Below are 25,939 nucleotides of genomic sequence, written 5' to 3'. Positions count from 1 at the left end.
GTTATGTAAGTTGTGTACAATTAGTCCTCAATTTACAGCTAGAATTGTGCCCAGAACTTTTCTCACAAAGCAATGTGGTTGTTAAATGAATGATGCCCAATTTTAGGACTTCTTTTGCTCTCGTTAAGTAGATCACATAATCATTAAGTATTATGGTTTCTCTAAATGACTTCACTTATCAGAAGCCTCTGGGAAAGTTGTAAGTAGTGATCATACCAGGACACTGCAACTGTCATAAATACATATCAATTGGTAAGCACCCAAATGTTGATAATGGACCTTGGGAATGCTGTGATGGTTATAAGGGCAAGAACTGGTCATAAGTAACTTTTTTCAGTCCCGTTATAATTCTGAATGATTGTTAAACAAGTGGTAATAAGTCAAAGACTACCTGTATTAACATGGATATTATGTGCATATATTAAGGAAAGGTATTCCAAAATCGATACAACTGTGGATGCATGTCCAAAACCATGGATAGCATTGGGAAAAAATGTGGACCTTTAGAGGCATTTGCAGGGAGGTCAAAGAGCAATTAATATTAGAAGCTGTACCCTAGTGGTGCAGTTATGCACAAAACAATATATATGGCTTTCATTGTTTGCATTAAATCTTTCAAACCTATAGAAGCCTCTGTAACATGGAATGAGACATGAATAGATAGGGCAGAGAATGGACTTCCACAGCACAATTCTAAATTGTTTATGAGGCTCCTACAATTCATCTAGGTTTTTTTTTTTCTTTAACAAAGCATCACATTGACAAAATGCTAATAATGAAGCTGGGATAACAGCCAAACAAAATGAAAAGAGATCTTCTTCCAGGGAGATAAGAATAAAAGAAATTGGATGAGATAGTTGGAAGAAGTGTAAGTAACTATCTTACTGTCACAGTATTTAAGAATAGATAAACAAACGTGAACTATTTCAATCAGCTTTTCATATTTCAATTTCCACAGTTGTTTTGAGCCAAGGAGAGATGAGTTAGGTGCCTTAGATGATAAGTGTTTGGCAACCTCATGAAAATATTAACTATATTATTACGATTTGCTAGGTTAGCAAATGAAAAATAAAACCCTTACTGAAGTTAAAACTTACCAAGTTTCTCACATTGAACAAATTAATTGTTGGTCTTTGCCTGATACGGTTAGGAGTATTGTGCAGACACTGACAGTAAATAATACAGGGGGTAAGACAGAATCCTGAGGGACATTATATGACAATCACCAAGAGGTTGAACAATAGTCCTCCAGTGCCACCTTCTGGATACAAATTGAGTGGGAGGACTGGAACCATTGCAAGTAGCCTAACCCTTTCACGTGGTCCAAAAAGATAGCATGCTCAAAGGTATAAAAAAAGGCAAAGCAATCTTATATTCACCGAAGTGAAATTTCTCCAGATAATCAGTAGCCTTCAGATGTTGATGGAGAAGTGAAGCCAACATCTTCTCTATGAAGTTATGTAGTTAATTTCTATACTGCTTTCCATGTGAAAGAAAGCCAGAACTATTACATGTGAACTGGACCTATTACTTGTACGATCCAAAATGCTCACATGTAACCAGGGATTACCTCCAACTTTGTTCCTGAGCATCATTTTGTATAAGGAACCACACAAAATGAAAATGCTTCAGAGACAGAGAATTGTTCCAACCCCCATTATTCAAGCCTTCACAAGGGATTCTAATCCACCACTGATTCAAGAATTATTTCCTTTATTGCCTACTTTCTATAGAGGTTGATATTGGACTATAGACTAATGAGAGGCAGAAGTGATAATAAACTGCCATTGATAATAAATTCCAATTTGCTGGATCAAAAAATAAATAAGAAGGATCAGAGAGCAGAGCCCATTTCAGTGCCTGTGGAATGTCTTTCCTTAAAATGTAAACTAGAAAATGCTTGTAGAACTGAGGCAGGAGACTATGTTTTTTTTTCCTGAAAATTCAAACTTTTGAAATGATCACTAGTACTATGAAAAAGAAGTGGGAAGCTATGGCTCTAGTTTGCTGTGCTGTTAATTTTGTTCTAGAGATCGGTACTGCAGTTCTAGGTGGGCTCTTCTAGAGCTACTTGGAAATTTTAACAGAATGCAGGTGCTGGTGTACCCCTGTGTTGCTGGACTGTGTGATGCCCATGCTTGCCATCCTTTGCAAATCCAAGGTAAACTGTCAGCTTTGATCAGTGGTGGGCTGTTGCTGGTTCGGACTGGTTCAGATGAACCAGTAGTTGTGACATGCAGGTGGGCTTGCTCACCCGTCCCTGCGCTATGCCGTCCTATTTAGCCATGTATTTTAAACTGCGCGCACGCATGCTCGTGCACGAGCAAAGCACATGCGCAGAAGGCTGCATGTGCTCACATTTTTGGTGCTGGGCGAACCGGTTGTTAATTCAAAGCCCACCTCTGGCTTTGATCTTTGGATCTTAAATATTAGCAACAAGTTACTTGAAGAATTATCCTCAACCATGTCCATAGTCCATGACTATGTTTTAGGATCAACAGTGGAAGTATCCCAAGTTACTGCTGATAAAAACAGTCAGTTTGATAGAAAAATGTTCATCAGAACTGGAATTCACCTCCAATTGCATTTTGACAAGTTCCCTGATTGTCAATCCTTAGAAGGTCTAAGTTAAAGAACTATTTGTGTACAGAACAGGTACTCTTATGCTTTAGCTGGCATGATTTTCTCTCTATTTATCAACTGACTTTATTTTATTTTTTTAAAGTGCCTTGAGAAGAGAGTTACAGGAGGAAATTTTAGTTTGGTTAGAACAAGTGTTGTTGTTTTTTTTCTTTTAATTATGAACATGTGGACAAGATATTGATTATTTCAGTAGGTAGATTTCTGTGTAAGGTGTTTTGTCCAATCTCCCTTTCTTACTGTAACATTTATTTTAAAATGTTGGTTATATCACGTCTCAATTAACAAGCCACATGGAATGCCATATTCCTTTGAACCTCAGTTAGCAGGGTCATAGGAATGCCCATATTTCATTAATGAACTGCTGGAGAGCACGTCAATCAACCATACTAATCACCTTATCCTCTGATTAAAGGGTATTAGATTGTATATCCCACATAATCTGTTATGCTCACAAGGTTTCTATGGTGCACCCACAAAGATTTGATAGAAGAAAAGGCAATGCGAAGATAGTTTGAAAACCATTTGCCTAAATAATTGGGGCAAATCATAAATATCCCCAACATTATATTTAAAAAACTAAAAAGCTTTTTTTAAAAAAATAAAAATCTGCAGTAGAAAACAACTATGAACCTCTGCCTATGAATTTGTGCTCTCAGGAAATGTTGTTATATGTTACACAAAGTTCACTAACTTTAGTCACCCAGTGCAGCTTTACATGAGATTCTCTAATAATATGGAGTTTAGGAGGGAAAATGTCTGTTGCAATTCCACCTGGATTTTTTGAAACTGAAATCCTGCAGCTGTGGCTCAGACTGTGCCAGTTGGGAGTGAACATGACGTAATTTTTGTTTAGCTTGAAATCACCTATTCATAAATACCGTAAAAATTGATTTAAAGAGAAATGCACTCAATCCTCCCCCTCTTCTCACTGCCTCTGCATTTTCATAGAAGATAAGTATATAATACTGCGTCTATTCCTAATACCAAGGTGAAGTTAGAATGGTACATAATTCTATGTACCATCCTATGTTGGGAAACATTTGGGGTTTTTTATTCAAATAATAGTTATTATCAGTACAAATTTAAACTTTATTAATAATGCAATGAACTCTCACTAGCTATAGGAATCAATATCTTGACATGAATCATGTTTTCACGGTTACTTTTCTAATCACCATACTTTCAGTAATACAAATATGGTAAACATGCAGACTAAATAGTCAAAACTACAATAAACAACACTTGTTCATAATCAACCCTTGGTCTAGTGCATACACACAGCAGAGAAGTTTGTTTAGGGAATTTAGTCACTGAGGTCTGTAAACATGGTTTATAGTTAACTGTATAAAACCAGCTAATTATGAGTTACTTAATAAACTTTAGTTTGGAACATTATAGTGTAGTATGATGTGTGAACTGCTGATTTTAGCATACATTTTCTACATAGGGTGAAACACAATTTAGGATATTTTACTCTCAAATTTTCTTTATTGACTGAAGACTATCCACGTCCCTATACAGAAGTGCATGGAATTGCACTTATTTTTAATAATTGCATTATTTTTAAGCTTTTCATGATCTTTCTCTATAGAATATAATGTTTTAGAACATTTACAATATTAAACTGCTTTTCAAAATGTTGGACTAGTATTATGGTTTCCTTACCATAATGAAAACACATTCTAAGTAGGTTACATGAAGATCAGAAACAATCTAAAGAAAAAACAAGTCATGAGGCAAAAAAGTTCATTTTTAAAATATTCCAAATTGCAGCTAAATAATTCCTCACAAGGTTGATTTCAACTATCTTGTTAAGTGCAGGAAATATAAACTGAAATCAGAATGGCTTGTTTTGATTCAATGGACATTCTTGATCTCAGTACTATTAATATTAGTTAATGCCAAATGCATTTGAAAAATTCTTAACAAATGTATAATTTGGGGACTACATGTCATGTAGGGGAAAAAACGAATGACTACACTATTTACAATACTTAGCAAACACTATACAAGAATTAGCTGAAATACAACTTGTCCAAGTGGGCTTAATCCATGAAAGACATAGGAAACCAGCTTAATTTGTCAAGATGGCAGCCATTAGCTCTGAAAGGTTATGCAAATAGAGAAGATGGATGATAAAGTGCAGGCCACCCCCATTGTGTCAAACATAAATAAACTCTGCACAAAACTGACAGGTAGCTAATTTGTTTTGCAGGGGAAACAGGTAATAGGACACCTCTGAATGTCACGAGAGACTATATTATATTTTAATACCAGGAACTTTAGCTCAGTGTCACCACTGGGGAGGATTCATTATCTGCCACTGTCATAAATAGTTATTTAATGCTAAGTATACACTTCACAAAAATATCCAATACACAAATTGTACAAAAGTAGAAAGTGTTGGCTGTCATTCATAGGATTCCAAAGCATGGATTTGAACCAGCTAACTGCTAATTTTGATTATTACTTAGCATCAAAATCTATGATCTGAGGGAATAGAATACTATTGACATTACTATTCACAGAAATAGATATTTTTCATGAAAAAGTAGAGAAACCTATAACATTTTGTTAGAGTTGGTAGTGGTTTTAAATAGAATACAAGTTATTTTCTGGCACACTTTTTAAATTTCAGCATCTGTATTACAGGCAAAAATTCACTAAGTGAATTTCTACTAATTCCATGGAAGAAAAAAAACCTAACTGCTTTTAGAAAATAAAATGTGACTCTATTGAAATAAGGAGTAAATTAAATCTATCAAGTTCAATCATACTGCATGTGCCAATTTTATAGACCTAAACAAATTTCCCAATTTGTCTTTTTTTTTCAAAAAAGGCATAAAGATCAAATGCATCTATTCTTTGTGAATTTAATTTAATTTAATTAATTCAATTTATATGCCGCCCCTCTCCGAAGACTCATGTGCACAGTCTATCTCTCCCATTATAAGAATTTTTACAGACAGCTTTCATTACAAATTGGAATCTACACTGCACATACATTTTTGCATGAAAACTGTATCACAAAATTCAGAATATAATTCCAGTTTATGGGTAGGATTCATGACGGACCAATTGGATGACTAACCAAATGCAAACCCAGGGTTTCATTTTCACCAGCTGATATGCAACCTTAATCTCAGATAAATTTATTAGGGCAGTGCAGAGATCTGGATTAAAAGACATAAAGTTGGAACAACCTTAATATAGACATCAGTGTTTCAGGAGGGCAAAAAGGGAGGGCAAGTGATGAAATGTAAAGTCTTCCCCCATATAATGGTATGTGATTTTATCACAGACCCTGCAGCAACAAAACTTCCCAGCATATAAATACATCAAAAGTGCTGATTAATTCCAAGATTCTTAAAGCACCAAGTTGTGGCTAACTGTGTCTCTCTCTCAAAAGAATACACAGCACAAACCTATTGCACAGTTCCATTGCTTTATGTCTTTCAAATCTGCTCTAAAAGATTGTGACTCTACAATGGAGAAGCAGTGAAATGACTATTCTACAAATAGAACTCCCTTAGTTTTAAATTTTATTCCATGAGTTTACCTCTTCTGGTACATTGTTTTATGCCCATATTGTGAATGTTCCAGAAATATCGGATTAGATGCAATAGGAGAAAGAAAGTTAATAGGATCCAGTGTGCAAATCTCAACTATTAGCTGCATGGGAGCTACATTCCGGGCATTCTGAATATACATTCTCCTCAACACAATCACAGGATCTACATCTTCCCAAGGAATTGTGGCATGCTATAAAATAAGCCGCCCAGAGTCCCTTGGGAGTTGGGCGGCATAGAAATGCGACAAATAAATAAATAAATAAATGCGGTGGGTCGCTTATAAAGTCAGATGGCTCAAGTCCTTCCATCTTTGCTGAAGAGCTGGAGCTTATTTTAAGCAAAAGTTGCTGGGATGAGGAGGGAAAGTTTAGGGTTTAAAATATCCTTATAGTATCAAAAGTAACATTGGAATTTCCAGGAAAAGGGGAGTGGGGGTAATCCAGGTAAAAGGAGAAGAGGGAACATCTATCCCAAGAGTATTGTTTATTTTGATAGTAATAAGATAAAAGTTTAGCCATAAATCTACAGTTAATTGGGGAATAATGTGTCATTCCCATTATCATATCTAATGTTCTCCGTTCACAAATCTAGCCTTATAAACTTTCAGTCAGCATTCTTCCTTGCTAAACTGGAACTCTGCAAAATTTGGAGTCAAACAGCAAAAACAAGCAATTTGTAGCAGATCAGCATCATCCTATGGTCTAAGAGGAACCCCGCATTCCCCAGCCAAGAGTTGAACAGCTCTGGAAAGGGTTCCCTCCACCTTAATCCCGAGTATTTGTATTTTGACATTTAAAATTTTTATACTGGATTTCTTTTTTAAAAGAAAAAAAATGCTTTTTAAATATTTAATTCATGCCTTGTAAGATTAGCCAATTTTTATGGAAGATAAAGAAAAAAGATGAATGCCTCTCATTATACACCTCAGTGCTATAGTAGAGTGTGTGCTGGCTGGGGAATTCTGAGACATGGAAGTCTTACAGGTGCTGAGATTGAGAAACACTGCTATGGGGTCTCAAGGGCTGAGAGGCATAGGGAGAGCAAGACCAATATGTGTTTATTATCCTGGGTATGAAGAGGACATCAAGGTCTCTCCCTCCCTCCCAGAAGGTAAGTAGAAGAACCACAACCACTACAAAATTTGGTTAAAGGCAGACTAAGAGACATAGATCCAGGAGGCTTCAAAGAAGATTGGTGACATCCTATCTTTCATCTGTGTCACTACATCCAGCATGTTTGAAAATTGAGTCATGGCAACTGACATTTTTGTTTGTGTGTTTCAAAATGTTTCGCTGCTTATCCAAGTAGCTTCTTCAGTCTGAGCAAGTTGGCTAGGGAGAATCCTACTCATTACTCACTTACTAGTATTGAGCCTATTTAATTAGGTGAGAAATGAAACCACCTTGGAGGACATATATGGAATTTCCCTAACCAATTTGCTCAGATTGAAGAAGCTACTTCTGAAGTGCAATCTTCAATACCATTTATATACAGCTTCATAGTGTTTTACAGCCCTAACTAAGCAATTTATAGAGTCAGCATATTGCCCCAACAATCTGGGTCCTCATTTTACTGATCTTGGAAGGATGGAAGGCTGAGTCAATCTTGAGCCGATCAGGATCAAACTGCTGGCACTGGGTAGAGTTATCCTGCAATACTGCATTCTAACCATTCCACCACCATGGACAAACAGCAAAATGTTGTTGTTGTTTTAAAGTCCAGTTGCCATGACTCAATTTCCAGACAATTGAATGACTGAGAATATCCATCAACATACATCCAAAATCCATGGTTTTTCTTATGGATTGTGCTGAAAGCAATACTCCCCATTTATTGGAGACCTCTCATTTTGTCATTGGTGGTAAGAAAAAGAATTACAGAACTTAACTTCCTGCCAAGCCAAGCTGCAATTCAAGTCTGCCTACTGCATAGCTACCAAGATGTCATTCTGGGAGTTATTGAACTGTTTGGTTTATACTTCTTGGGGAGGGTGTGTGAAAAACTATTTGGAACAAAGCAAGTAAGAATGTCTCTCTTCTGATCATGCTTTAGGCATAAATTATTTCGTGCAACTTGAGGTTCAGTTTACTTTTCATCTTGTTATAGATGTTAATTAGCCACCGGCTGCTTAATCCAGAAAAGTTTTTTCCTATGCATGTTTTAGGAGATCAGTGAGGTCTTTTCTTATTTATTTATAAAAATTTCATTTCCTTACTCCCGTTAATATTTTCTCATCATATAAACTGGGATATTAGTGACTTAGCTATGCTATTATTTAAGCAGTAGCCAACAAGTTGTGCATTTTTATTATTACCATCATTACCCCAATCCATGCAATCCTGCTTTCACATAGTACCATGGCTGCCCTGTTAGTACAATGATATATTTATCAGGTAGCTTAGGACAAAGTGCAGGAAAGAAGATGACAGATTCCATTTACCTAATCATCTTTTCCTTTGACTATCCAGTAAAATTTGCAAACAAATGTATTATTAGGAAGGAACATTAATGAACTGGAAGTGAAACCTGGAGCATGGAGGATGGAACACAGAAGAATGGAATAATGAAATTCTAACTCTTCCGCTGAATGTTCCTCGGTCACATGTTTCCTCCTTTGGGAAAAGTATGCAGCTATTCAACACAATTAATCACTTTTCCTAATCGAGAAGGTGAGTAAGTTATGCAGCAGGATACCAGTTGCTTCCTATGAACTTTGGTTGATGAGGACTTCCTACAGACTGGTCAGAAAAGGATACAGTACCACAGGAAATATGCCTCTGGAGCTTCACTGTGAAGAGAGAGGTTTCCTTGGCTTTTTCTGCTGTTATGTTCAATTGTGTTTTTATGAGCTGATATACTTGTCTTAAGAAAAGAGACAGACACTCTTCTGGCAGATTAGTTAGCCCTTTACAGGGTCTGCTGTTAAATTTGATCGCTCATTTGCACATCTGTCTTTGCCCAACTGTGACATGAATGTAGCTCCTTACCGCTAAGTCCATTTAATCAGAAGCTTGTCTTCAATGAAATCTGTCAGCTTGTTTGACCTCTTAACAGTTCAGCATCTAGAATTACCATCGAGTTCAAAGTCAGATCTCACATTTCCAGCAGCTTGGATAAAGGGAGAACTTTGGCATGCAGAATCCAGGGCTGATAGCTCTTGACCTCTTGGCCACCCCCATTCACCACCTCCTGAGACTTTGCTTTTCAAACGGGTATTTTGAGCTCATGACAGGCACAGAGATAATGTTCAGGATATGATAAAGTAGAAATTGTGAATTATGTTGATACTGAATTCTCTTCAAATACTTTGCATTTCATTGTACTTTATCATTTTCCTCAGCTCCCGGGTTGTTTGAACATCTGCCAGAAGAACATATCCTGAAATGTTTAATCACTCATCTCTGATTACATCTCCGTAATGATCTCTGAAACTTTCAGAATGTAAAAATGTGTGTCTGGGTCTATAGGTATACATAGAGAGATGCATAGGGGTATACATGTATGAATACACATACACAGAGTCATTTAAATACAAACATACAGAGAGACAGTTTATCTGAAACAATCAAATAAAAACATCTGAAATATTGGTTTAAACTTCTTCTGCTATTCCACAAGATTAGTTATTCTATTTCTTTTTGTCTTTTACAGGTAATCCTCAATTTACAATTCACAGTTGAAGCCAGAATTCCCACTGCTAAGCACTTAAAATTGTTAATAGCAATAGCACCTAGACTTATATAAGTGAGACTCTAGAAAGAGTGCAGAGAAGAGCAACAAAGATGATTAGGGGACTGGAGGCTAAAACATATGAAGAACTGGGTATGTCTAGTTTAATGAAAATAAGGACTAGGGGAGACATGATAGCAGTGTTCCAATATCTCAGGGGCTGCCAGAAAGAAGAGGAAGTCAAGTTATTCTCCAAAGCACCTGAGGGTAGGACAAGAAGCAACGGGTGGAAACTAATCAAGGAGGGAAGCAACTTAGAACTAAGGAGAAATTTCCTGACAGCTCAAAAATTAATCAGTGGAACAATTTGCCTCCAGAAGTTGTAAATGCTCCAACACAGGAAGTTTTTAAGAATATGTTGGATAACCATTTGTCTGAAGTGGTGTAGGGTTTCCTGCCTAAGCAGGGGATTGGACTAGAGGACCTCCAAGGTCCTTTCCAACTCTGTTATTCTATTATATACCACTTCACAGTGCTTTTACAGCCCTCTCCAAGTGGTTTACAGAGTCAGTGTATTGCCCCCAACAATCTGGGAGTGAGTCACACCCAATTTTACAAACTTTTTTGCTGAGGTTGTTAAATGAATCATAGTGTCATTAAGCAAATCCATCTACATCATTGACTTTGCTTGTTGGAAGTTGGCTGGAAAGATCACAAATGATGAACACATGACTCTAGGATGCTGCAATGTTTGTAAATACATGTGGGTTATCAAGCACTCCAAGTTTGATCACATGGCCCTGGGGATGCATCCTGGGTCATAATTGCGAGGACTTATTGTAAGTCATTTTTTTCAGTCACTAAACAAAGGTTTGTAAGTCAAGGATTACCTGTACTGCACTAATAGATAGATAACAATAAGCAAAAGAAAATTAAATATAGAATTACAAAAAGACAAAAATCCTAAGTAACACTCAACAACTTGTAGGTATATAAAAGTTAATACAATTCAGTTTTGAAGCAATAGATTGAATTGTGACCATATGTGATCATATTGTCCTGTCTTTCCTTTGTCTGATAAAGAGGCAGTTTAAAGACTGAGAATCAACACATAAGGTCCAACTAGCTATTATACAGAAGTATATTTCCAACAACACATAATCATCTTTTGTGCCACATTCTTGGCATGACTGATTCAATGTTCTTCACAAATACATAAATTCCAAATATGTGAGTATACTTTAATGTATTATAAGATTTCTTTAATATATTAGCTCTCTTCCTAGAACTAATTTCTGAATTCAGGAAGCTGAAGTCCATATATCTTAAACTTAGCAAGGTTCAGAAACAGTGTCTTAAAGAGACATTTGTATCAAGGAAAAATGATACTTGAAGTTCTGTTGAAATCTTCACATGTAGTATAATCTTAGTGATCATCACTGCAGATGGTAGTTTATGACGATTAAATGATTCAATATTTACTCAGTGCAATATTAAATGACTGACTATCCACTGGATACACAGATTACTATACTGCCAAATACCACAAAATTTGAACATCAGTCAGTAGGAAGTTGGCACCCACCTATTCTTAGAAAATCTGATCATGCAGTTAAAATCTAGCTACAGGTTTGTAAATATATTATATATAATTACAGAGTTATTACAATATATATGTATTGAAGTTATATATATATAATAAATAAAACAGCCCTTGCTATATCTGGGGTAGAGCAGGACATAAAGAATTTTGTGGGAAATTTTAAAAAACTGCTGTGCACATAATCCTGAACTAGATTTACAAAGGCTGGCTTTGTTTTCTGACAAATTCCCTATGTTCCTTTGGAATTTCCCTTTTTTCCATGCTTCTCAGTACCCCCCCCCCAAAAAAGTAATTATTTGAAAGATAATTTTGTCCTTCTCATTTGCCAACAGCTAACCATGACTAACATCAAAAGTTATTAACTTAAAATGTCACTCTAGAACAATTTGATTCATTTACAATTAACTGAAACTAATAAAAGTCTTAAAGGTAAAGGTTCCCTCGCACATATGTGCTAGTTGTTCCCGACTCTAGGGGGCGTTGCTCATCTCTGTTTCAAAGCCGAAGAGCCAATGCTGTCCAAAGACGTCTCCATGGTCATGTGGCCGGCATGACTAAACACTAAAGGTTCACAGAACACTGTTACCTTCCCACCAAAGGTGGTCCCTATTTTTCTATTTGCATTTTTTACATGTTTTTGAACTGCTAGATTGGCAGAAGCTGGGACAAGTAACAGGAGCTCACCCCATTACATGGCACTAGGGATTTGAACTGCTGAACTGCCGACCTTTTGATCGACAAACTCAGGGTATTAGCCACTGAGCCACCACATCCCTAGAGTTTTAGAAAGTTTTAGAAAGTCTTTATTTTATTCCTGAAAACCAAGAGTTGGTTTTTGAGCCTCAGGTGAGAAAACTTTCATAAAATAGAATTGGTACAGTATGAAAACACTTCCAATACCTGTATGAGATCACACTTTAAAAACTATATACAGAATATGGAGGCTTTTCCAGGCAAAATACTGGCATTGCTGTATCTGAAGGCTGCTTCTGCCCATTGTTTCATATTTGCCAATGCCATTAAGTAATAAGAATTTTTTTTTGAACATCTTGAAGTCTACCTCAAATCTAAACAACAGTAAAACACAAATCAGCACAAATGTTTCCTGATCATTTTATTATATTTTCTGAAAAAACAGACTTTGATTATCATTTACAATAATTCTAATGGATGTATTGCTAATTTAGACATCCAAATCTGCCCATCACTTTCGAGCAGTTTAGGTCTACTATATAATTGAAGTTGGTACCGGTATATAAACAGAGAGCAAACTCCACTCCCTTCTAGCACTGATGATGCTATCTGGTTGGGTAATGAAACATCTGGAAAAAAACAACAACCAAACTCAGAGACCAGTTAAAACCCCATAGTTCAATCCTGAACTACAAAAGGCCACTACCGGTGGCCTTCCGGGTGCACTTCAAGGTGTTGGTTATCACCTTTAAAGCACTCCATGGCATTGGGCCTAGCTATCTTTGAGATCGCCTGCTGCTACCGACGACCTCCCATCGACCCGTGCGCTCCCACAGAGAGGGCCTCCTCAGGGTGCCATCAGCCAAACAATGTAGGCTGGTGACCCCCAGGGGGAGAGTCTTCTCTGTGGGGGCACCTACCCTCTGGAATCAGTTGCCCCCAGAGATAAGGAGAATCCAAGACCTCAGTGCCTTCCGCCGTGCCCTTAAAACCCACTTTTTCCAGCAAGCCGGGCTGGCTTAAGAAGAAATTTTTAAATTTTTTAAATGTTTTAATTGGTTTGTGATTTTTAAATGTTTGGGCCAAATTTATTTATATTTTAATTGTTCTTAATATTTGTAGTTTATGTTCTTAATTCTGGCTGTGCACCACCCTGAGTCCTTAGGGAGAAGGGCGGTATATAAATTGAAAAATAAAAAAATAAAATAAAAAAATATTGTCTTCTATTGGAAAATGCCTCTTCTGATACATTAGGAAAAGGTAGCAATAAAACCAGAAACTAAAAACAACCCACCTTTAAAAATACAGTGTGATTTAATTAAGCAAAGAAAAGATACACTTAATGCAGCATATATACCATGCCTGCTTGTGTTCAGACAGACAGCCCACATCCATCATACAGAATTAGAGCAATGCATTATTCAGTGTCAATGCCTCTATACACCTCTCTCCAGTATGACAAGGAACAATTGATGAGCATATATTTAATTGGCATGCCATCCACTCATATTTGTTTGCTAATCAGTTGCTATGGAGTACCTTGCTTAATGTCATTGAAGTTAAGATATACAATGTGACAGCATTCCAATCTAGCAAGGAAACTGCTTGATCTAATATCTAATTTATTAGCATTGTTACATCTTCAGTGACTGGTATATTAACTGTTTTATTTCCTTCTCCTCTGAAATTATTTAGGGAAACCCTTTTTGCTACTATGGTATTAGCATCTCCCTTGACATACAAAGTGATAAAAGAGAAGTAGGAAGTAGGAGGAAGAGGAAGAGGAGGAGGAGGAAGAGGAGGAGGAGAAGGAGAAGGAGAAGGAGAAGGAGAAGGAGAAGGGGAAGGGGAAGGGGAAGGAGAAGGGGAAGGAGAAGGAGAAGGAGAAGGAGAAGGAGAAGGAGAAGGAGAAGGAGGAGAATTCTTTGTCAATTTCAGCTTCTTTTGGAATTCCATTTTCCAACATTCACTCTGTAGTCCCAGATTACTCATTTCTAACCTTGCAGCACAAACTGTACAATCGTGGAACAATCTACATATTGTACATTCTCCATCTCTGGACACTCACCTGTCAAGGATGGTTGAATTGGTTTTCCTGCACATTGCAAAAGATTGGACTAGATGAATACTCCACAATTCTATGAGTCTCAATTTTTCCTAAATTGGAATTATTTGGAACTTTTCATTTAATATACCTTTTTTTAGGAATTCCCACTCAGCTTGCACTCATTTTCCCATTTTTAAAATCATTTCTTTGAGGCTTTTGAGTGCTTTTGGTCTCGAATCTTAAAATTTTTTTGACAGATTGATTGAAGTCCTTTGGTAAGGCTGAACATTCTCAATTTTATTATTCTGTTTTTCTACAATTGCAAACTGACTTTTTATGTTGGCTTCCCTGATATTATTATCAAAGAATGGAAGAGGGTTATATAGAAATTAAGTAACTAATTAATGAACAAAAGTGTAGCATAATTATCTTTTGTACCCTATCTATGCTTTTGGATAGAAACACAATGTTGTGTTAATAAAATAATCTCTCAAGTAGCCAATCATTATTTATTACATTGAATAAACTTTTGCTATTTATTCTGTTCTTCTGCTTCTTCTTTCTTTCTTTCTTTTTTTTTTTTTTGTACTGTGGACTAAATAATTGCAAATACTTTCAGTAAAAGGACTGGTTTTTTTCCCCCTTTATGGAAACAATAATTTGCTTTTTAAAAAAAAAAATGGACAATTTTACTTCTTCCAGCAGAAAGTATGCACAAATGCCATTCCATCCTGAAATTTTGTTAGTATTTTCCCAATGAATAACTGATATAATTCAATTATTGAAACATACTGCATATTCCGCAGTAACAAAAAAAAAATCTGTATTTATGCTTTATTTGAACTTTTTCTCATTTTTTGTGACCGAAGCACCACATGCAGTTCAACTTCTTTTCCATATCTATCTTTAACCTAGATCAGTTTTAGCTTGTCAGAACTAAAATTATGTTTGCACAGTACTTCAAAGGAGGGTTATTTTTAAGTAGAAATAAATTATAAGTCCTTGACTCCCACCTAAACGGTTGATAGCAACTTATCCATTGTATGCTAAATTCATAACCATTAATAACATCAACTTAACTTATTATTTCTTTATAAAATCTGTAGGCTACTTCAATCTAAAACAATCTATGCAATGATGGTTAAAGTTTACAACTACCTATTTAAAATAAACTCAAATCGCAGTTTCAGATTGCCATAAAAATAACAAGGAGTGATCTCACAGCTTTTAGGAGTAGTGATGTGCTAGAAAGGGAAAGGAACACTATTGGGCGCTGCCCCATTGACTGGTTCATACAAACCCTTAACCCAATGTTGTCCCATATCTTAAAATGTGATGTCATGAGAATTTATCCTCATACAATAAGTGGACAGAATAAGAAGCATGTTCCCCTTAATGTTTATTCCTCCCTAAAATTTAAATTCCTTTTAAAGGATCAGATACTGCACACACTCTTTAAAAAATTCATGTTCTCATTTTTGGTGCACTGAATATTTGGGCAGGGTCTGGAACACTATTACGTTCCCACGTTTTCCTCTTTTCAAGTGTTGCTTCTTATAAGAAAAATAGATGTTACTGTATGTACCCTGTTTCCCCGAAAATAAGCCCCTGATAATAAGCCCAATTGGGCTTTTGACTGCATGCGTTAAAATAAGCCTCCCCCTGAAAATAAGCCCTCCCTGAAAATATTTAAACGCAGAACTGGAAATCAGGTAGGATGGCCAGAGGAGCACCATTGCTCCACGCACCCCAAAATAAGACCTCCCCAAAAATAAAGCCAAGTGCTTATTTCGGGGTTCAAAAAAATATAAGACAGGGTCTTATTTCCAGGGTAACACGGTATATATGTATGTGGGTTTAATATATGTCTATCCAATAGATAGACATGCAAAGATGAGAAATGAGAAATGATGAGAAATTAATTTGAGTGTTGGGTTATCGTATTTAAAAAAAACCCTAAACAAATGCTATTATTTTTTATAATTGTTCTGAATTGAAATGATACCTATAAACTACTGAAATGTGTAAAAATGCCAACACTCTTAAAAAGAATTAATGGCTGCCCATGCTACTAAAATATTAAGGGTAGAGTGACCTTAAGTTTCAAAGCCCACTATGAGACCAGCTCTGTAACCTCACTCTGGCTTTCTTAATGAATAACAAATGGGCTTTCACAGTACAAGCTGCCATTACAACTCATTCTAGTGTGTGTTTTTTAACCTGCGGTAATGCATCATCTTGCCTGACTGTATGTCATCTTCTAGAAGGTCAACAAAAGTATGTAACCCCTCCCCTCCCTATGTTTAAGTTATGAAAAAAAATTGACAAAGCATGAAGTGACCAGTTTTCTTTTATTCTTACCTCCATCTTAGACTTACACTCCTGCAACATAAAATATCTAATGGATTCATAAATCAGGATTTAAATAACAAATTCAACCTCAGGCTTTTTTCTTTTCCAAACCAAAAAAAAAAAAAACCTGTGGCCCAAAGGATAGTCACATCAATCTATTTAAATGCTTGAATGAACATTATAAAAGCCACTACTATTTACTTCTTTTCACAGGTATTTAGAAATATGCATTATGTTGCTGTGGACAATTAGTCTTTTATCCAATTTTACTTGATAGTTTAAACTCTCCCACCCTAAGGTTTTAATTATCCCTTTTAGCCAGCATTCTTAGGTCTCAATTCATATGCCTGGAAATCTGCCTCCGTGATGTTATAACCTTGTTAACGTAACAAAAGAGGAGTTTACTTAAAACTGTACTGACTATGGACTTAAGCCAAATTTACTTGAAAGAGGAAAGAGACTGTCAAAAATCCTACAGTAAACATAGAAAAGCAGTTCTTTCATAACCTTCACCTTAATTCATAGAGACAAGTAATTTACATGTAAGTGGATTCAGATGGTCTACAAAGAGGCCTCTTTCTAGAACCGGACTGGTTATGTTCCTTTCCCTATTCGTTCACTCTCTCTCTCTCTCTCTTCTTCATTTTTTTCTCTTCTTAAGACATGGCATGGCTATGTTTGCCTGATGACAAAGCATCTGCAAAGTTTGAATAATAGTAAATCATAAGGTAAACATTTATAAAAGTCGTCAGCATCGATATGAACTGAACAAATTTTACAGAGCCATTTTCTAGTTCTAGTCAGTTCTCTGTCAAATCAAAATCTCTGTCAGTTCTCTGTCAAAGTCAGTTCTCTGTCAAAATTTACATACAATAAATGCTTTTATGTTGGCAGTGTAAAGTTGCATTTTTAATGTAGTAATGGTTACATTATTCTTAAATGCCAGTGGCTTGTCAAATACAGATCATATTGCCATTGGAGCTTCCTAAATCCAATAATTAAAATCACTTTTATTTTATATACCATTTTACATTAGTTACACTAAATAAAACTTCTCTGTATGTATGAATATGAAGCTAGGATAGCAATCCCACTTACTAAGCTTTAATTTCTATATTTTATTTAGAATCATAATGGAAAAGGTGCAATTCTAGTTCATAACAATCAGTGCAGGCTTTGTAATTGCCTCCAGTATGAAAACCTGATTAATGGAAATCTGAGCTGACAGTTCACATGATAGGGTTGAATGCCAAATAAGTGAACTTAAAGTATGAATTTATCAGACCAATTCTAAATGGCTAATATTACCAAACTTCCCTGGTTTCTTATGTCTCTGGCATAGACAGTTGTCAAGAGTGGGGATATCAGGAAATTCAGGCAATTCAAATTAATATAAAGATTTATTGCAAGTTCTAGCTCTCTACAAGAATCTGAACTACTAACGGTCAAAGCAAATCTGTGGTAGGTAAGAGTCAATGAAATTCTAGATGGGCTGGACTTAGATCTCTTGTGGGCGTGAAGGGATTTGGGACTGATAACTTGTTTGTCCCTTCACTCGGATTCAACTTGGTCATCGCCTGTAACAGTTTAGGATATACAGTAAGCTAGCTGGAACTCCAAAATAAATCACATTAATTATTTGGAGGTTCATATACAGTATTTGATATTGATAATATGAGTTGAGGAAAGTCCTTTTAAATTCAGTCCTTAATAGCTGGTCAGCCAGTTTTCTTACAATACAAACCAAAACAAATTTAATTCTAGTGTATAAGATCACAAATTATTTCACTCTAAGAAATGAGTGTACATGTTTCTTTAAAACAAAAGGGAAAAGGGTAAAATTATATTGTGCCCAGTGCATCTCACAGGATTGCTCTGGGAAAAATGGAGACGGAATGCTGAATGCTGCCTTGAGCTGTTGGAGGAAAGGCAGGATATAAATTCAACAAATAAATAATTTACCAATAAATATTGACTAATTTAAAAAAAGAAGGCTGTATGTAAAAGCCAATATCTCTGATAGCAAGTAAGATATGCCAGTTGGGCTTAGTGGTTAAAGCACCAGGCATCAACTGGGAGACTTTCAGTTCTAGTCCCGCTTTAGCCACGAAAAGTGGCTGGGTGACTTTGGGTCATTCTCGCTCAACCCAACTCACCTCTCAGGATTGTTGTTATAGTAGGGGATGAAGGATCAATTAATAGAATAGAATTGGAAGGGACCTTAGAGGTCTTTTAGTCCAACCCATTGCTCATTTCAGACTGGTGGCTGTCCAGTCTTTTCTTAAAAACCAGTGATGAAGCATCTACAACTTCTGAAGGCAAGCCATTCTACTGGTTAATTGTTCTCACTGTTAGGAAGTTTCTCCTTAATTCCAGGTTGCTTCTCTCCTTGATTAGTTTCCATCCATTGTTTCTTGTCTTGCCTTCTGGTGCTTTGGATAATAAATTGACCCCCTCTTCTTTGCTGCAGTCCCTCAAATACTGGAATACTGCTATCATGTCACTCCTAGGAGTATTAGGTATGTTCACCATTTTGAGTTATTCATAAAAATAATAAAGGTGGCATATAAATAAATACATATGACTAAGTCCATCCTTTAAAACCTGTTTTTCACAAAGCAAACAGGACTGAGGATGTTATTCTGTATTTAGCTGGTTCAAATTTTGACTGAAATGCTGACTTCATGTTTTTTTCAATCACTATTAACTTTAGCTGGATTGGGCCCACTATTTATAATCTAATCTCTATTAATGCTGCTCCTCAGGTGAGAAAGTAAGTAAGCAAAAAGATGATATGGTTCTAGCACATTCCTGCTGATGAGAATAGCAAGGGTGACTTCCTTCTATTTAGGCACATCTAGATCATTCTGAATTTATATTTGGCAAACAATATCAGAAAAAAGAAGAAGAAAAAAACAGAAGAAAGCATTCCAAAGCTTGCATCATTTCTGCATGCTGTATGTAAATATGCATACACAAAATCAAATCCCAAGGTGATAATTTAGTTTCTATTGAAATGAATTAGCTTATTTAGCTATTCTGACTTATATATGTGGATCAGGTCCCGCTGGAGAGATCTTCTTTTTTATGGTAAAATTGTATTGTTTTAAGCCTATTTGCTATTTAAATAAGGGGAAAATGGACCCATTCTATTCTGGAACATCTGCTAAATTCATAATCAATTTGTCAGCTGAGGTTAGCAATGTAGAATGGTGCAGTTGATCAGCCTGCCCTAGGTGTCACTGAGGCCTCTGGGAATTAAACTAAGAGTTTCAGTAGACAAGAGGGCAATTCAGTCAGCCTCTTAAAAAAAAGTAAAAAATAAAAAATTGGGGGGAAGGGGAGAGAGAAATTTCTGAAAACAGAAGCTTAGCTTTCTTTTTTCCTTCTAGTGCTCCTCTCCCTCACTGTCCCTGTTGCCTTTATAGTCATTTATACTTCTATCAAATCAGAAATGGAGGCCCACATATTCCCTTGCTGGCTTTAGTTCAATATAAATATGATCCTATTTCATCGTCTTGATCATTATTATTTTCTCAGTTAATAAAACTTTGAGAAAGCATTTTCCAATGATGTTAATATTTTTTGTAAAGGTTTGGCTGAGATCAGTTTTAGAAAAATGTATAATATATAGAGGCTGTCTGTGTGTGTATGTGTGTGTGAGAGAGAGGGGGGAGGGAGGAGGGAGGGAAGAAGAAAGAGAGAGAGAGAGAGAATGATCTATGGAAATAAGTTATTCTACATCTACTGCTTATATTTGTACTCACAGACACTCCCATAAATACACAGAAAGAAAGAAAAAAGCAGTGGTGGGATTCAGCCAGTTCGCACCACTTCGGGAGAGCCGGTTGTTAACTTTCTGAGCAGTTTGGTGAGCTGGTTGTTGGAAGAAATCATTAAGGCAGAGAACCGGTTGTTAAATTATTTGAATCCCACCACTGGAAAAAAGATATAAATTTATAATTTATTTCATTATTTCTTTGTGAGTGTGTGTGTGTGTGTGTATGTGTGTGTGTGTATTTAAATATATATGGACAACTAATTTATACTCTGCCATTGAGGAGCCAGATTGGCACACATAACAATCTCTTTTCCAATTTTGCCTCACAGCAACAATACTATGAGGTAAACTGAGCTAAAAGGAACTGGGCCAAAATCCCCCATTGAATTTCCATGATTCTAACTTCCATTGAATCAGAACCTGGATCTGTCCACTCTTAGTTTAACGCCTTAGTCACTAATCTATATAAGATGTTTTGGAGTCATCTTGTATTTGAAGCCAAAATTTGGATTTGCCTCTATATTTAAAGTATGTGTGTAGAACTGTTTAGAAATAGCAATAGCAGTAGCACTTAGACTTATATACTGCTTCATAGTACTTTATAGCACTCTGTAAGCGGTTTACAGAGTCAGCATATTGCCCCCAACAATCTGGCTCCTCATTTTATCAACCTCACAAGGATGGAAGACTAAGTCAACTTTGAGCTGGTCAGAATCGAACCCCTGGCAGTGAGCTGAATTAGCCTGCAATATTGCATTCTAACCATTGCACCACCACAGCTCCTGTCCCTGACATCTCTAGAAGCCCACAAGAAACTGGTGAGAAAAAGTTTCAGTCTCTTCTTCTAATAATAATATGACTCACAGATTATATCCTGTGGCAATACCTTTAACTCCAACAAACATCCACATCTGCCTATTCCAGGTCCTTGGGGAGGACTCAATAGGTGGATAAAAATGCCAAATCTACTCTGAATATTTGGCTGATAGTGCAATGAACCATAATAATATGCAAAATTAGCCACTCCATATCTGGTTGTAAAACTCTGGTGATGGCATAGTAGCTAGGAGATAGAGAACACTTTAACCCTTTGATGCCATCATGTGTTTCTCCACAAGTATGCACCTCAAGCATGGTATTCTTATTCAAAACTGCCAGTGACTTACTGGATATGCCCATCATGCTCTACTGAGCAGTTCTGCCCAAGGGAGAGAGGAAGTCCTACTTTCTTAGAGAAAATATCCCCAGAGGTGGATAAAAAACATTCTTTCCAATCTACATCAGTTTCACATTTGCAGTGCTCATTCTGTGAGCATAACTGTGCTGTCATGCTCTCAGCTATTTAAAAAAAAAAAAACCCATGAAATAATATTTAATGCATTTTTTCATGAAGTGTAACATTCTTAACGTTTTTTGGGCAAAGTCTGAATTTACAAGCATAGATTATGCTAAAATATCTATTTGTTTTGGGGTTAGTTTAAGCCAATAGCTGCAGCACCAGGTTCAGAGAAACGTAAAACTTAAATAGATTTAAGATTCTGGAATCCACTTGTTTTGCATCAGAATTGTATCTACAGCAGACAGCAATATGAGGAAGGGTGTGTGGTTGCTTTGATTTACCAAATGTGAATGTTACAGACTTAGCTTGGCCAGTTATCTTACCTTTTATAGTTACTCCTCAGTTAAGCTCTAAATTGAAAACATAACACAAAGCATATGCCTGCATATTAGTTCACCTGCTGTACTTTTTAGCTTTATGCCTGTAATAATTTAAACAAAGTTTCATACGCTAAACTGAATGTATTAAGAATAGATTGAACTATTTCAGTTTGATAAGCAGACACAAAATTTCTAGCGAAATATTGCTTGACATTAATCATAACATATACATTTAAACAAATGACAACACTGCTCTAAATTAAATAAACTATTGACAGATAAGTTTATTGGCCTTTGTTTCTTTTTCTGTCTCTCTTCTTTCTTCCTTTTTAAATAAAACCTCTTCATTTTAGTGAAGAACAAAGCCTTTGATTCTTCTAATCTTTATGGTGCTAGCAACTTGGTGTCAAAAAAGCTAGTCAAGATGTGTTGTCTTTCAGATCTATGGAGCAGAAATCGGAGTCACCGGAGAATTTCTACCCAAGTTCCAAGAAGGGCACATTAACGTCCTAACTACTTCCCATGGAAATCACAGTTGTATCAACATCCTGCTGTTTTGTTTGCATTTAATTTGGGATATAACTCTCTATGCTCTCAGCATGGATCCCATCGTTAAATGAAAGCACACCATGGGTTGTAAAAAATCAACCAAGTCTTCCACTTTTCAAAGGTAGGTTTTGTGGAGAACATAAATAACACTGCCTATTTACTGAAGATTATATAACCTACATAAAAGTATACCAATAAAAGAAAGAGAAACAATTTTTGGAGTACTGGTGTTGAAATAGTTTATAAAATGTAGATATAAAATGGATTTAGCCAGTAGTCTATTATTCATACGTGCATACACACACATCTATACAATAGTCACACTCCTTTCTCATGTGCCTATGCTCACATATGTATATATTCAAAATGTGACAGGTAAATTTGATAGAAATTATAAAAATTCCATCTCTTACATATGGACACCAGCAGGTGATAACACTTGCCCCATCTTGCTGGGCTCAGAAGTAAGCCAAATCAGGACAGGTAATTATTTGGATGGGAGATTTCAAGGCAATATAAGGACTGTAGAATAGAGAGGAAGTAAAAAAATAATAATTCCAAAAGGTGGAAGTGGAAAATCATTTCCATATTGTTACCAAAATAATGCTACACACATATATTCATGATATCACCAGGAGCTTGAAGGAGATGGTACCTTTACTTTACTTTTATCTAATATATGTCCTTCTCAATATTATGTAAATCTGATCAAAGCTAACTAATTATGACATGGTGCATTTGGTAATCCATGGAAATGAGAGTATTCAAGGGTTCTATAAATTATCTGGAAATTTTTGGAAATGCTTTTAAATTGTTTTTGCTTCTTAATTCAACTAGGGCAACACTGTACTACATAGCTGATATGTGACATAGTTTTTTTCCTTAGGAACATGATATTCTTCCAAGCATAAGTTTGTGGTTGGCGAAGGAAGGAAGGAAGGAAGGAATAAACCTTTTTGATAAACCTCATGTATTTTAGAATTTAGTCTTCATAGTGTGATAGGCTATTTTGGAGCATTGATATAAAGCACTATCTAATGATACAATCACATAAGGAGAAATGTAATAACTATTTGAATGTACTGAGTTCTTTCAAGCATGAAAAAAAAAAAGAAAAAATAATCTCCCCCCCCCCAAAAAATATTATGTACATAATGGCAGAATGCATCTTTTTCAGAGAATAGGGAACATCAAAACTACCATCATCACTGGTTTGGAATAGTGTTGTTTGAGAGTTGCCTCTCCCTTGAGCCTACAATCAAGAATTTGATAGTATTCATCATGTAACCCAACATGACTACAAGAAGTAACTAAACCTTCCTTATTGGGCAAAAAGAAATTTAAATAGCATGATTATCAAATAGGTTTGATGCATTACTCATACCTAGATTTTCATTGGATCAATAAATGAAAAATGTCATTTATTTATTTATTTCTGTAGCTTTCAACTATATTTATTACTATTACTCAAGCTAATAGTAATGTATCGACTTCACAGAACCATTTATTTCCACTTACGTGAGAACAAGTTGATGGCAGTAAGGAAGCAAGCTCATTTACGTGGGGGACTGAAGTTCAAGAGAAGATCACTAACATAGTCTACATATATATATATATATATATATATATATATATATATATATATATATATATATATGTATGTATATATATATATGTGTGTGTGTGTGTGTGTGTGTGTGTGTGTGTGTGTGTGTGTGAATGCTTGTGTGGGAAGGTATATGGGTGGGTATTCAACAAGGAAAAAAACTTTATTGGAAATATAAATAGTGATTTTCCATCCTTTGTAACTTCAGATAAATTGTGACAAGTAAATAATGTTATATTATGGCATAGAATTTTACCTACGAATCAGTGTGTCTCAATGAATGCATGGCTTCCTTTAATTAAATAATATATTTACCACTTTAGCACTAAAATGAACCTAGTTTATTTATTGTACCCCATTGTGCATAAAAACTTCTTGGTGGCTTGCTTACTTCAAGTCTGCTTATACCTGCATATCAATCTAATCTTGAAGAAGTGTTTCCTGCTACTGCCATCTGTAAATAACAAAATATTCTACTCCAACTTCTGTAGCTCAATATTATTACTTACTGTCATTTAGCTTAATTCATTTTCATTTTGGTAAAGAAATCTTCTGTCTATGAAATAAAGAGCTGAAAATGTTGCAAGCAGGAATGAAAAATCAAGAGACATAAATGCACTTACTTCATTTCCAGGATCTCCTCCAACTGTTTTCTCCGTTCTAGTCTTAAATTGGCCAGATGTGCTTCTTTCTCACCCAGAGACTGCTGTGTTGAGGCAAGGCGAGCTTTAGTGGCATCCAGTTCTTGTCTGGTCTTATCCAATGCATTCCGTAATTCTTCTAACTAAAAAGCATAGATAAATTCAGGTACTCACAATTAGCAAATGAACAAGAAATTGTAATGGGTAATCCCACAGTCATTAAATATTTACTCTCTTCAAGGGAACATAGTGAATTTTGTGGGTTAAGTAATAGATTTTAACAGCATTATTCATAAAAAGGAGATATACATATCTCATCTGATTAAAGAAAGAAGATTAAGAGTATTTATTACAGACCTATGACCAATGATAATGGTTCATGGGTCTATTTTTAAAGAAGGATAAAACTTCTCAGTTTCATTTCATTTCACATGCATTCACTCAATACACACACAGAGATATATGTGTGTGTGTGTGTGTGTGTGTGTGTGTGTGTGTGTGTGTGTATGTATGTATACTGTGTGTGTGTGTGTGTGTGTGTGTGTAATTTCAGGCATTTCAAAATATGTCCGGGTTAAGCATCCATGCTGACTTTTCTTAATTATTTTGTGAGCAAAATAATGATATTGGCACTTACTGGAACAAAGGTCATTGATTGTGAGTGGATGTGTCAGAAGTAGAAGAGAACTTATTCAGAACTCACATTTGTAACACTGATATTACATAAGCTAGCATTACTTAATTAACCAAACTTCAAGATGAAACTTCAGCTTATTATTGTTGAAATTCCTGTTGAAATAGTTAAGTGAATTAATCCATTTTGGGTTCTCATAATATCCTAAATCATAAACTGACCAAAGCAAAAAAATGCAGTAGGCTCACACAGTGTGCTAAACCAAGTGTAACAGGAAATATCACCAGAAATTCTGCCACACAATGAAGGTTTAAACTAATTGGAATGCCCATATTGTAAACATGCACTTAAACACAATGAAAGAATAATGTAAATAATGTAAATATTATTTACATAGAATAGAGGTATGTTTTCTCTTTCTATTTTCATCTTTCTCCTGAAGCATACTCTTCCCCTGACAATTTCACAGATCCCCAACTGTTTACCCATC

At 35.7% G+C, this 25,939-nt stretch overlaps 1 protein-coding gene across 2 annotated transcripts in view; it reads right to left on the bottom strand.

Moving 5' to 3' along the window:
• The window catches only part of ERC2 (ELKS/RAB6-interacting/CAST family member 2), a 439,008-nt gene that overhangs the window by 73,347 nt on the left and 339,722 nt on the right, over nucleotides 1-25,939 (bottom strand). For both annotated transcript variants that reach the window (XM_070933636.1, XM_070933637.1), the window contains exon 12: nucleotides 24,798-24,958. In XM_070933636.1, the coding sequence (XP_070789737.1) occupies nucleotides 24,798-24,958 (161 nt within the window). The remainder of the gene's footprint in view (nucleotides 1-24,797; nucleotides 24,959-25,939) is intronic.

The sequence above is a fragment of the Pituophis catenifer genome, unplaced genomic scaffold, assembly GCF_029215685.1.
Source record: "Pituophis catenifer annectens isolate HBS135680 unplaced genomic scaffold, rPitCat1.0.hap2 SCAF_2, whole genome shotgun sequence".
NCBI classification, from domain to species: domain Eukaryota; kingdom Metazoa; phylum Chordata; class Lepidosauria; order Squamata; family Colubridae; genus Pituophis; species Pituophis catenifer.
This window is presented reverse-complemented; position numbering and strand designations above follow the sequence as displayed.